Raw genomic sequence first — 14,267 nt, 5'->3', positions numbered from 1 at the left:
CACCGTACGCCCACTGGTTTTCTTAAAATGTGGTATCTACATTAGCTACGTATAAGAGATGCTAATTTCAAATATTCATTCAGTACACTGTACAGAATAAACAATAAATATCAAAAAATACGTGCTCTTCATTAAAAATTTATAAATAATTTGTTAATCAACCTAGGACACAACTACATCACTGGTATTGTTTTCTTATCATCCAAGTTAGTATCATCAGATACTGAAGGTTGTGGTGACTGTAGCTCTTCAGTTCTTTCAGAATTCACACCACTTCCAGTTCCATTTAACAGTGGTGCTAGTTCAGGATCACTCTTTCTACAAACACATCTCCATTCACACCACAGTGAGTTACAGTATGATTGCCAGTAGATGAGTGTAAAAGGTGACTGGTCTTTATCTGCACTAGGAGCTACCCTTGTGTTATATATCACCAAACCAAGTAGGAGGAATGCAAATGCCGCCAGATAGAAACCAGAAAACTAAATAAAAATTCCAGTAGTAAAGAATGTATGCAGTACACCACATTCAAAGATGTGGATAAAATTCTTTTATAAGGATTCAAGGTGGTTAGCCACAAACAAAAATTCCTAGTAAAAATTTCAAGTTGCTGGGGATTTTATTATGGCTCAGCAATTGCACAGTCAGTTGACTGAGCCCATACAAATGGCATACTTTACTACAATGTTAGATATCCCTCCTACTCCAGTGGCAGCCAAATACTGTAAGTACTGCCATTGAGTACAGATCAGGGTCCTATCAATAGTTTATTTTGCAACGGATTGTATTTTCGACTAATAAAGATTAGTAGCTACACAATCAGCAGTGGCATACTTATTTAACTGGTGCAGTATGTGCATTAATTTCTACATGCTTAAGTGTAAGTACTACGTTTACGTCTTGAAAGAAGGTCAGGGTACTGTTATAAACTATAATGGTGGCAGGACTTATAGCTACTATCACTGATGAAAAAAGTATTATGCTGCTACTACTATGATATCTGTAAACAGAAGAATTTTTAACGACAATTGTATGACTACTGTATAATACAAATTGTCGAAGTATATAATTTTCACAGATTAATAATTTTCAGGATTTTCACAGTTCCCTTTTCGAGCATCACTTGTTCCTCATTCATAATACCTATTATATACAGCAATCAGCCAATCCTGATAATCATTACTTTTGAGGATGAAAATTCCGTGGACAAGCAAAATCCGCGAAAATTACGTCCCTCAAAAATTTGTACGTATACAAACAGTACAAACAAATAATGCACGTTTCTTAGAGATTACTCACTATGTTGCTGAAGAGGAGGATTCCAAACACAAGGTTGTACACATTGGCAGATAGGATACACAGATTACATATCACAGCACTAGCTATCTGCAGTAGTACAGCACAGAGGATGTACACCAGGTACAGACATGCAACGTATCCAGCAAAACTCAATGCTAAAAAAAAATGCATATGTATGTTCATACGTACATGTCTGTATGAACGTATAGTGGAATCTGTTTATCAGAACACCTGAAAATGACAACATGTGAGTAACCTGGACACTTAGTTAAGGTCGCAAAGTATCCCTTAGCATGTAAATTGACCTAGAAAATTACAACACTTGGAAAATTAGGACACTTTTAATTGGTCCCAGGTGTCTTAAATACACAGTATCCTCACACACTAACAGTATTTATTTTATGCACATAAACATAACACAGTCAGCCATTGGCTACTTCTGGTAAAATGTAATATAGGGCTTATATGCATACTGGCCAGTCACATTGTATACAAATTGTCCTATGAAATTGTCTGATCATTACAGAATGGCTAACCAATCTGTGAGAGCTTTTTCTACACCATCACAATATGCTATACCATCACAATATGCTATACTACCAGTACGTTATTGACGGTTTGGCAAATTTGTAGCAAATCGCCAAATTCGTAACAAAGGTTTTCCTCTATGGTACCTTTTAAAAGCTGCACATGTAGGTAGCTATTTTATTTATAGCAGCACAATAAAACAGTACTGTACACTTATACCTGCAAGTAATAACTATACATTAAAAAGTGCATGTGCACATATTTGTGTGTTGTGTGTGATGAACATACCCACTGGCCAGCTCCACTGAATTTCTGCCACACTATGTCTTTCTAATACACACCTAAGAAAATATACATATCACTTAAAACTCTGAGGGTACTTACATAATTGTAAGCAAGAACTACGTAGGAAGCTTATAAATGGTATTGACTTTATCAGGCATCAACTTGATGTGAACGTGCTTATACAGTGTATACTGTACATATGTGTGTGTGTTTTTGTGTGTGTGTTTGTGTGTGTGTGTGTGTGTGTAGTGTGTGTGTGTAGTGTGTGTGTGTGTAGTGTGTGTGTGTGTGTGTGTGTGTGTGTGTGTGTGTGTGTGTGTGTGTGTGTGTGTGTGTGTGTGTGTGTGTGTGTGAGTGTGTGTGTGTGTGTGTGTGTGTGTGAGTGTGTGCATGTGCGTGCGTGCGTGCATGCGTGTGTGTGTGGCACACGTAATCAGATACTTACACTTGTGTTGAAGATAGACACACTCCAACTATCCCCACCATCCCCAGGTATTCCCGTATGGAGCTGGCCTTTATCATATACTCCTGAATCACAAACACAATAGCATTGGTCAGGCCTCCTATCACACAAAGTGCATCACCTAAAACTTCATTTCTTCCTACAAGAAAACGAAAAGAAAAATAGAAAATCATTAAACACTTTTATTACAATTTAACCAGTTTATTACCTAGTCAGAATGTTGCAGACTTTTAACACTTAATGAAACAGTGATACGTATTGTGTGTGTGTGTGTGTGTGTGTGTGTGTGTGTGTGTGTGTGTGTGTGTGTGTGTGTGTGTGTGTGTGTGTGTGTGTGTGTGTGTGTGTGTGTGTGTGTGTGTGTGTGTGCTATGGTTTGTGATGCATGTATGTAACTTTAATGTACAAAGTTATTCATTACATGTACATTACTACACATTGTCATTTAATATCTTCATCATAGCAGGACGTTTAGTCACATAGCCACAGTTTTGGTTAATGCTACCCTGTTTGTAGCTTTCAGCCTTGCATTTTAAAGTCATATTGAAGCCATGTGTTAATATGAATAATGTTACTTACTTATTAAAATATACAATCACTGTAGAGATAGCAACAGAGACACTACTGTGTTTCATATTTATTCTCCTTGTTAGTGTAGTGGGTAACTACTTGATTGCTCAGTTGACCAAGATGTCTGTGTCATGGTAGTTACTTCTGCAACTTTTGTGAAACTTTTGCAAAAGAAATTTTCCAAAGAAAATACAGGTACAGTATTTACTCTAATAGAACAACCATAGATGTTAAGGTGTCGTGTGGTGCATATCTTCTTCACTACACAGTTGAGAGTCATTGTCCAAACTAATATGGGGATAGGTGTGTTTGTATAACCGAAACGTATGTACGATCAAAAAACAGCCATTCATTTAAATACAGAACTGAGTTCAATTACTCTAATAGAGCATAAACCTGTAGACAAAACATTTTAACTGCAATGTCATTTTAACATTTAGACAATCGACTGCTTGATTACTTGACATTCGGATAATTGATTATGCACACAACGTACCTTGTGAAGAGTTGTTCCCTTCAGAATCAGCAAGAAAAAGCAACACTATTCCAACAATAGAAATCAATGATCCAATGTAGTGTACTATTTTGTATTGCACTTTCAAGAATAATAATGACAGCATCACTGTAGCAAGTATAGTAACTCCATTGATGATAGCCTGAGTAAAAAGATAAGAATATACAGCCTGTACTTGCAGTATATTAATTCTGTCAGATACAGCATTTCATTATGTATGTATGTATCAACCGTATTTCTAGAAATATAAGCTGCAAGAAATTTTCATGAGTAAAATTTTTCATGTTAAAATTTTTTTTCCACCTTTGTCATTGAGTAATGAAAATAGTATTTTTTAATGTCAATAATCTCTTTTCGTCACAAGCAAAGCTGAGCAACAAGCAGTGAATCTTGCAGTGAATTCAAAAACACTGAGGCACGGAAGACCAGTAGACAGCTTCAGCAGTTTTTTTTGTTTCAATTCAAGCAGTGACTGGAGTGGACTAGCAATATTGCTGCCATTCAAACTATGAGAAAACTTTTGGTGCCCAGCAAAAATTGTACATGTGCCGCTCACTCTTCATTCAGTGAGAACAGTGAATTGTGAGGCTTTGAAAATATTCCCATGCAGGCATGCAAACATGTTTACAACATGAAAACGTGCTTGTTAGAGTACAAAACCATTGCACATGTTCACCTCTTTGATAGTACTATATTTGATGGGCCCAGGCTCAGGTGATCACATACTGACTATTCAAATCAGTGGAATTCAAAGCGACTGTTCAATCAGAATATCATGGTAATGTACTCACACAAGCATACTATCAGTATACAGACATAACAGTATACACACATGGATGTCATGTACACACGCACGCACGCACGCACGCACGCACGCACGCACGCACGCACGCACGCACGCACGCACGCACACACACTCACATGCACACACACACACACAAACAATCCCGCATACCTGAGCACTAGCAATAGTGGTATACTGATAGGCCACCACATATAGATAGTTTGTCTCAAGATCTAAGATTGTTACTAGAATATACTTCCACCAGTGTTCTCTGATCACTCTGTCGATATCACCTCTGCATGCTAGTGATACTCCAAATGTTAGGAAGAGTAAAATATAGTTAGGAAATGTCTGGAATGTGGAAATGTTTTCTACATCATAGTTGATCTGTAGTAACTGCGTGAATACACCTGTGCCACACATTACAAATGCCAACATCTGGCCAAATATCAGAGTCAGTAGAACTAACCTACAAAACAAACCCAAATCAACATAATATTATAAATACTTGTCACATGCTAAACATATAAAATACATAACATATGTGACCGGATCTGCAGGAACCCCACACTGGTGCATTTTTCTAATTGTATTTCCTTTATCCCGAAAGCTAAAGGGGTCAACTGAAGTTTCAACCCTTGAAGTCGAGAGCTTTAGAAGCTACACAGTGGTAACAACAGAAAGATTGATTTACATTAGACTGTAATACTTTGTAGTTTTTCACTCTGTCTTATGTGCTCTACACTCAACTTTGAGGTAGGTACGTATGTGCATAATTCAAAATTAAAATTAAAATTGTACAGTGATAACAGGCTCTTATTAATGCTCACAACTTACAAATACAGCCGTATATGTGGCCAGGTCTGCGAAAACCAGTCTTACAGCCTTTTAGAAAGTTTGATTTTTACAGCTCACCTTATATCCTTTCTGTGTCGTCTATTGAACTGAGAACTGATATTTGGTCAGATTGAATAAATAGTAATCATAACCATAATGAAACTACACAAATAGCTAAAAATATATGCAAGGAAAATGTTAATTCCTGGAAACACCTACATGATATACTGGTGCACAATGCAGTTTCTTAAAATGGAAAAGTTATTATACTACAGGGTCAAAGCTGGGTTGGATGTGGGAGCAGCATATGTGACCTAATTTTGGAAAACCGTCGATATCCGCACAATTTTCAAAATGGATTTTATTAGTTTTATGTTTTCTACAGGGACAGAGGAATGGACTAGCTAAGTTTCAGCTTCCTAAGTTAAGCAGCATTGGAAATACAGCACTAGACAGCCGGATGAGCAAATAAATTGATATGTACAGAAGCTATCGAGAAAAGAATCACCAGGCGCTACATAAACCATCATAACTTACTGATACAATGACATACGGAATTGAATCTTTGCTCATTGTGTTCGCCATGAATTTGCATCCACCAAGGTATAGTTTTTTTCCCCAGGCATGCTTCTGTGTTTGAGAAGGAAGGCAAATTCACTGAAAAACGATCGTCGGTAAATTATTTCGTCACCGCAACGTAAAAAAATGTCTGTAACTTTGAAATCCTTTCATGTATGGAGATGAAACAAAGATTTTTGTACTCCCTATGAACAGGTGAACACGATGATGCCCAGGATTTATCCATGGAAGGCTTAATTCGCCCGCCAGTGAGGCGATAAAAACTTGTATAATTTTTTTTTTGGAGCTTGCATTTTTTACCCATAGTTTTTAAATGCGTTTTATTACAAAAGTACTATTGTGCGTATATCGACGGTTTTCCAAAATTCGGTCACGTATGGTGACTGATGTTCAGTGATTGTGTAACGAACTATAAAGCCAACAATTTCTTTTTGCAGTGTTTACATAAAATCCTTACTGAAGACCTGCTCAATAACCTTCAGTCTACTAGACTACTACCTCAGTGAATGATCACTGAAAACTGGTGATGCTGATGGCTGCTTCAACCCTGACATAATTATTATAACCTTGCTGATGACAAAATCTACATAATCATTATTTTAGGAGAGAGGGAATAGCAGGATTTCAAACCAATGTTTGCTAACAGGATATTCTATTACTTAACTAAGTATTTACAGACATTACATTATTCAGGCCAGTGGTCTCACTCACAGGTTTGTAAGTGGGTAATTCTTATTGCTGAACTCAGTATTGCATATCACAACAACAAGACTATCTGTCACTGTAGTAAAGGTTAGTAAAAGGCTATACTGTCAATATGTAGGAGATTTATACCAAGTAAGCGACCACAACCAGCCCCAGGCCTGGTTTCCTGAAGTTGTTTTCTGAAAAATGTGTGCATGTGTTTGACTGTTTGTATGTACATAATGTGTAGTTTTGTTTGTTTGTTTGTATAATTTGTTTGCCTTTCCAAGTGAGCAAAATTGACTTATGCTAAAAGTAACCTAATGAAGGTTCCAGTATTAACCTTTCTGGTATCACTTTGAGGTGGTTTATCTGTGCCAGTTTGAAATACGGGTAAAGAGAGTTCCCAAAGACGTTATCAATGTCTTTCATAATGGGCTATCTATGGGCATAAACAAACAAAAAATGGTGCCTAGTCTTGTAGGCTACCAGAATTAACAGATTTCTTTAAGGTGAAGGGCCTCATGTCCCATACCAGGAGCTTATGAGCCGCCAAAGGCGGCGAAGGAGCATGAAACTGAGTTTCATGACAATCCAAATTACATCACTGTTTGTTTTACGTCACGCGCAAATGGCGATCCAGCTGCACAAAGTAGAGATGAGTTCGCCACCATCAAAGAAGAGAAAGACCTCGAGGAAGACTCAGCCAACTTTACCATTGCCATGTGTCACTGGTCACACGCAATTTCGTATATGGCTTCAAACAACAATATTGTATTTTCCTTATATGGAAACTATTCGGCAACGATTTGGATTGTGATGGCACCTGGCAAGTGGTGTAAGTTTCATGCTCCTTCGCCGCCTCATAAGCTCCTGCCCATACATACGTAAATGAAAATAAAAGGTAGCTTTAAGGCATTCTGGAACGAATTTACATGAGAAAACACAATAGACACTATAAAATAAGTTGAGAAGATACTTATGTGTGGGTTGTTCGAGTTATGCTTCCTTATCAGAGCATAGCATCATGACTACTGAATTACAAAATAATTTATGAATTACGAAACACTCTCCAAAATTTAATTACCATAGCATTAATATAAACACATGGTTCATTAATTGCCTACGTAGCTAGAAAAGGATAGCACTGACTGCATGGATGCCTGGATTTTACAAGTAGCTTGTTCAACATTGAAAAAAATTTGGCACACAAGATTAACAGCAGCAATACTGAAATCTGATCAAGGTGACTTGGTCAAAATGATGCTGGCAAGAAAGAGAAACAAAAAATAAGAAACTAAGTATATATCTAATCCCACTACAATGTGCAGCAGAATCGGCAAGTTTGTGTGTTCTAGTACAGTTTCTAGAGATACATTGACTGCCCTTGCCACAACCACCAGCACTGGTTGTCAAGTGTTGGATGCACACGACCCTTAAGAGCATTACATTATGGCAGATTGCCATAAGATGGAATAGGACATACGACATACTCACATGAGCTCATATGATTTGTCTAGAGCAATTTAAAAAACTTTAGGAGGGTTTCATTGAAAATTAGGCGCCAATTGACAGCTTTTCTTATGTATAATTTAATGGTGCAATGAATCCCACTGAACCCCAGTGGTTTGATACAGGTGGAGACATTGTCACATGATGAGGAGTTTACTGCATAAAATGGAGCAACAATAGAACACTGGAAAATGTATTCAGGTCTCCGTAACCCGTAAAGTCAGATTAAGCATCAGTTTAGAAGTCAGAGTATGCGATTAACACAAATTCGTTTCGATAGTACTTAACATGTGTGGTAACTCCTCTGGAATAAGATGATGGGGTTGTGACCATGCAAGAATGCCAGCCACTACATAGCTACCAAATATTCTCAACAACAGTAGCCAAAATTTTTCTGGTGCTTCTGTACCCATAGTAATACTAGTCTCACGTAGCCAGACCACTTTTTTTTCTTTTGTGTGGGCATCGGGACCCACACAAAAGAAAAAAGCGGTCTGGCTACACGAGACTATAGTAATACTGTTAAATATTTACACCCCTTGGTTTACTTTAATCAAATAATCGGCATAGAATTGACACAACTTCCAGCACAGATAAAGAGTACAGCGAAGTACAACACTTAATACATCATATTATGCGCCTATCAATGTCAAGCCACACCTACCCCAGGTCGGGCAGAGGTGGGGATTTGCAAAAGCTAAACAACAAATTCCCCACCCCTAGGGACAACTTCAAGTTACAAATCCCCTACTAATTCGTACTATTTACCTCTGGAATCACTAGCAATAATAAATTATGGTGAGTATTGCTAGTGATTCCCGAGCTAAAAAAAAAAAAGCAATATGTGACCCGGTCTGCGAAAAGGGCTCTTATAGCCTTTCCAATTATCCATGTTTGGCTAATCATAACTCCTAATCTACTAAAGCTATCACCATGTAATTACACCCACAGCTACTGCCAGGTTAGGGTTGTTGAGTGACCAAATTGTAGGCTTGTACCATATTCACCAGTCAAGTTATGGGTTACCATATATATGCAATTGGAAAGGCTATAAGAGCCCTTTTCGCAGACCGGGTCACATATGGTGAGTATCGGTTATTCGTGTCGCAAATGCCCCTACCCTGGGGACGACTTCGGGTGACAAATCCCCACCTGCTGTCCGACCTGGGGTAGGTGGGGCGTGACATTGATAGATGCATTATTAACACCATAGATAATATAGTCCTTATCTATGTTAACACGTGACTACACATTATGAAGAGAGCGTACCTCCACTTTGAAAAGCATTCCATCTTTTTCTACACATGAAGCAGTGAAGTATTCATTACACAATATCACGATTTTCTCAACTGTTCAAAAGTAGCGTTCTTTTTTTTTTTTTTTACCCGGGCTTGATGGACTGTCCTTGCCTACCACCGTTCTCGAGCCTCAAGGTCTAATAATTAATTTTGATGCGCCTTTATTTAGAAAATTCTAAATTAAACGTTCGACACCCACAATCGAATTTCCGCATAGTCTTGGTGAGATGCAGAAGTCTATAAAAATGTGGAAAACTTTATTAACATGTGTGTCACTGAAAAACTGTTTTTGTGATGGAAAACTGGTTCACAGATCTAGAGCAAAGATTGGCTCACCTAACATCTTTGGCAGTTTTCTGTTTGATGACAATGTAGCTAGCTATACTAAGTAAAGCCATTACAACCTCATTTTTGTGACTGAGTTCAGTTTGGAAAATGTCAAGCCAGTTCATTCTGATCATTTGGAACAATTAGCCATTGCTTGCCCCATTCTTCAATGTCTTGATTTAGAGGGTAAACTAATGCTGAATTTTTTTAATAAGTCTTCAAGGCCTTCATATGATAGCTTACAACTGCTGCAGTCTGAACTTAAGGGATACTATCTGTTACAAAAGTAGAGAGCCCATGCAGGACATCCTAAGTGATAATTATCTCATCTAGTTGTGAATAATTATGTACTCAATACGAACAACAGTTTTGTGACTTCAAGATACAAGCAATAGAGTTGGTTCGAAAGATGTTTAGTGTGTAAGGATAGCAATGAAATAAAGTGATATCTGCTATACCATTTCCTCATATATCAGTGTATTTTATGTTAGCTAACAGTGCAAATACTATGCGTCGGTTATTATGAGCTTAATCATTTTTCTTGTAAATCCCGGTTAGGAACACCATTAAACCTCTCCTTGTCTGCTATAGCTGTATCATACAACATTTAAGTATTGAATCTGAGAAAACTGACCTCTCCAAAGTCTTCATGGACACGGTGTCAATTCTTGGTAGCAATTCTTTCTTTCAAAGCTCAGCTCTATGTTACTGTATTTAAGATTATTAGCACAGTAGCTTAGTAGTATAATCAATAATCAGTGAAGTACCACAATAAAAACAATCGCAATTTAGGCCAAAGTGTGGAGAGACCAAGATCTAATCCACAAAATATATTGTGCAAGAAATTGTAATTCCACTCGTGGTTGTGTTCCACTCTATAGTCACCAACAGAAAACAACTTTCTTTCAGCAAATTTCTTTTAATGTTAATCAGGTTAATCTTCAAACCGTCTTCAGTGTAAATAAACATTTGTGTAAAAATCATTAGTGATGTAAAGTTAGCAATGAGACTATTCCTTCAACTGTTACTGAGTTTACGTAAAGTGCCACACGTACCAATCTGATGTCAAAGATGGTAGCTAAGTGTAGTGTTCTTTGTAGCAGAATTTGTGGGTTTATCATTTTGATACTCTCCTATCCATGCATGCAGTAAGCAAGTCTAGTGGCAACCAAAAATGTTAGTGAGTGTAATAAATTAATTGAGCAAATTTAACAAGTATATATATCAACAAACGTACTCACTTATAAATACCACTGCCAACTTTAATTACTACTGTACTTTACGTGTTAGTTATCAGGGGTGGGACTGGGATATGCATTTATATTGTTTAATGTATATAAACGTGTAATAGAGTCTGGTTCACAGCATTATATAGTTGGAGAGTAATCTGGTTCACAGCACTATATATATAGTTGGAGAGTAGTCTGGTTCACAGTGCTATATAGTTGGAGAGTAATCTGAAAGTATATAAATTATGCTAATTCAGCGGTTTTGACTCCAATTTTTGTATCTTGGTTCTTAGGCATGTGTCTTATGCCAGAATGTGTTTGGGAATAAGAGATATTTTAGTGAAGAGAATTTGAATATGTATTCGGGATGAGTCCTGGAATAAGTGGCTGTGAGTTTTGCTTGCTTGCAGTGTAAAGCAAAAATCTTTTCAAAAGCAAGCATATTATATATACTGGAATAGAGCAGTCACTCAGTTGATTTAGAGTCCATTATAGTTAGTAGTCCCTTATATATCAATGCCCTAATTAATATACATTTGATTGGTGCAAATAAAGTTCAGGAATAATTTTGAGAGTAGTAAATGAGCTGCGAAAAAGAATAACTGGAGGATTTTGGAACATAATAGACTTAATGACTACTTGTTCTGTTGTGACTTTGGGTGTTCATAAATCCTTTTCTACATTATTAATAGATTACACATAAATAGTTTAAAAGACTAGCTGAAATTTTCAGTTGGTGAGATCTACATGACAGTTCCATACAGTTGAGTATAGTGTGAATGCTCTATTAGAACAATATTATCTCTAGCAGTTTACCTGTTCTTTCAATGGATTCCCAGAGCCGTTGCCTCAATGACAGATGATAACCATACCACTATCAACTGTTCTATTATAGAACATTTAACATTGGCATAGTAATTTAAACACTCTAATAGAACAATCAACATATCACAGCAACATACCTAGTCACATAACATTAAACACATTCTAACAGAACAATCAGGGTCATTTATTGCACCATATTGAACAGCTTTAGAATACATCATCATTGTGTTATGATGATAATCATAAAAGCCATGTTCTAACACAATAAGTGTCAAACTTACAACAGTATCTCAAAATCTAATACTCTATAATCATAATTATACATGTTCTGCGCATATACTATACAGTATAATACAAGTACCAAACAGTAAATGTGTATATGTGTGATTGTATAATTGTTACTGTCATTTTTCATCTCACTGGATAGCTACATCAGTCTTCTATCTGATCCATCACCTCCATAAAAGACTCTCGGTACTGAGTAACATCAATATCTTCTCTTGAATTTAAAGGACTGTTACATATAAACAACAACAACATAATCTACCATAATTATACACAACTGTAGTATAACTTCTGTACTGACTTAACGCTCATAAATGCTGAATACATAATTATATTGTATAATATTGTACCAAAAGTTTGTTACTAAACTACAAGTTCATTTGTAAAGAGCCATAGAAATAAGCACTCTTGATGTACTTCTTAACCAGGTAAGAAGTATATATAACAAGTTTACATTGGCATGGGATCGCCACCATTAAGGCAATCAAAGCAGCTGCTTTACAATGATCTTGAATGATTAATGAAGACAGTCCAGTACTGTGAAAGACTCTAATGATTAGAAGCAGCCAGAGAATTCTAATAGTCAGAATTATCAAACTGTTTTTGACTTTATAGGGCTGTTGTATAGATTTCTGGCTACTTTCTTAAAGAATAAGAGTCACGGGCTAAACTGTGAATCTGGAGGAGAGTTAGTGAACAATGACAGGTTAGTGTAAGCATTGTTTCAGTTTAATCATAATCATAATAAACTGATTCAGTAATGGCTTCATTCTAGTTAAGTTTACATAATCAAATAACCAAATAAATGTCATTCCTGATCTTTCAGTCGTGTTTACCCCTCTGTTATAAAAAGTACACCTGGATGCTGATAAATTGTTCTAACTTCTAACATGAGTTAGAAACATTGACAACTCACATTTCACAGATGATGGTGTTCATCCTCATAATATCATCAACAACAATACCGAAATCACCAATTGGTACCTCATTTTTGTCTTTAGTGGTAGCAGTCTTAATATGTGTAGTAATCTTTGTAGAAACAATCTTTATGATGTCTTTGTGTATTATCAGTTCCAGAGCAGTGAATAAGATCAATGGAAGGATCATTACAATAATAATAGTAGTTGTTGATAATTGTTTGCTAACATTGTCAGCAAGTGGTATCAGTGCAGCCAGTATCACAAATTGTAAAATCAACCCATCAAAAATATTCAGTATTTCGTGCTTATAAGGTCTTAATATTATCACTATAACAGCCAATATCACACTTGTACAGATTAGTAAAAACTGGGAGAGATAATTGTTGGATGGATTTGCAATAATTATCGACAATCATGTAATAAGCAGCAAAGCAACGATACTTGTATTTGTAACATCCTTGAAACTGATCCAGTAATGGCTTCATTCTAGTAAAGTTGATCTTCTTGTTAAGGAATGGTTCTAGAAGGAGTACAAGTGGTAGACTAATCACAATCACTATAATGTACATAACACTGCTACAATAAAATAAGGTAGATGACAACCATGACAGTACTCTATGTCAGGTGATAGGTAAGTGTAAACCTTATCCACATTATGAAATGTCAGTGATCTCAATAACAGTAATGAAGTTGTGGCTACAGAAGTGTATGATAAGAGCAAGAGATAACAGACAGTGCGAATGATACCTCTACTTATAAATGATGAAAACTGGCGAGATATTCTTGCTGATTGACAGACTATTGCTATGATGATGGAGACAGCTAGTGGGTGTGCATAATGAATGAACTGTTGGTCGATTCCACTCATATTGTTTGCTAAACAGAGTTGCCCTAAAAATTGTGGAGTGATTTTTAGTAAACTGGACAAAGTAGTAACTGTTTTAAACATCCTTTTGAATGGTATAAATTTTGACTGATTAAAATATTCAGTATACTATAATATATAGTATGTAATAGCATACAAATAACCAATCCCAACATGATAGTATATGTGACTGAATTTGCAAAAAGGTACCCTTTTCACACTCAAAATTTGACCCTTTTCACACTCAAAATTTGACCAATTTTTAAAACTTTAATGCTTCATAACTTTTTGATCATGCCATATAATTGCTAGATATTTTCAAGAATGTAGCTACAGTATCTGGCTACAGTTTGATACTAAGAACAAGTTAATCAGTATAAGGAGTCATGTATTACATCATTTGTTTGCTGGTATGTCAAATGTGTGGAAAAGGTACCATTTCGCAAATCCGGTCACATATCAT

At 36.4% G+C, this 14,267-nt stretch overlaps 1 protein-coding gene across 2 annotated transcripts; it reads right to left on the bottom strand.

Moving 5' to 3' along the window:
- Window positions 1-61: 61 nt before the first annotated feature.
- On the bottom strand, window positions 62-9,499 carry LOC136258968 (solute carrier family 35 member F2-like). 2 transcript variants are annotated; one of them, XM_066052362.1, is made up of 7 exons: window positions 9,325-9,499; window positions 4,615-4,912; window positions 3,642-3,801; window positions 2,558-2,714; window positions 2,116-2,168; window positions 1,300-1,454; window positions 62-482 (listed from the first exon to the last, which is right to left on the bottom strand). In XM_066052362.1, the coding sequence occupies exons 1-7, from the start codon at window positions 9,345-9,347 to the stop codon at window positions 174-176; spliced, it is 1,155 nt and encodes a 384-aa protein (XP_065908434.1). In that variant the 5' UTR covers window positions 9,348-9,499; the 3' UTR covers window positions 62-173. The 2 variants fall into 2 exon arrangements, with proteins under 2 accessions (XP_065908434.1, XP_065908435.1); XM_066052363.1 differs by having other exon boundaries at window positions 4,615-4,853.
- Between the last annotated feature and the right edge of the window lie 4,768 nt (window positions 9,500-14,267).

Source organism: Dysidea avara, chromosome 6 (assembly GCF_963678975.1).
Source record: "Dysidea avara chromosome 6, odDysAvar1.4, whole genome shotgun sequence".
Taxonomy (NCBI): domain Eukaryota; kingdom Metazoa; phylum Porifera; class Demospongiae; order Dictyoceratida; family Dysideidae; genus Dysidea; species Dysidea avara.
This window is presented reverse-complemented; position numbering and strand designations above follow the sequence as displayed.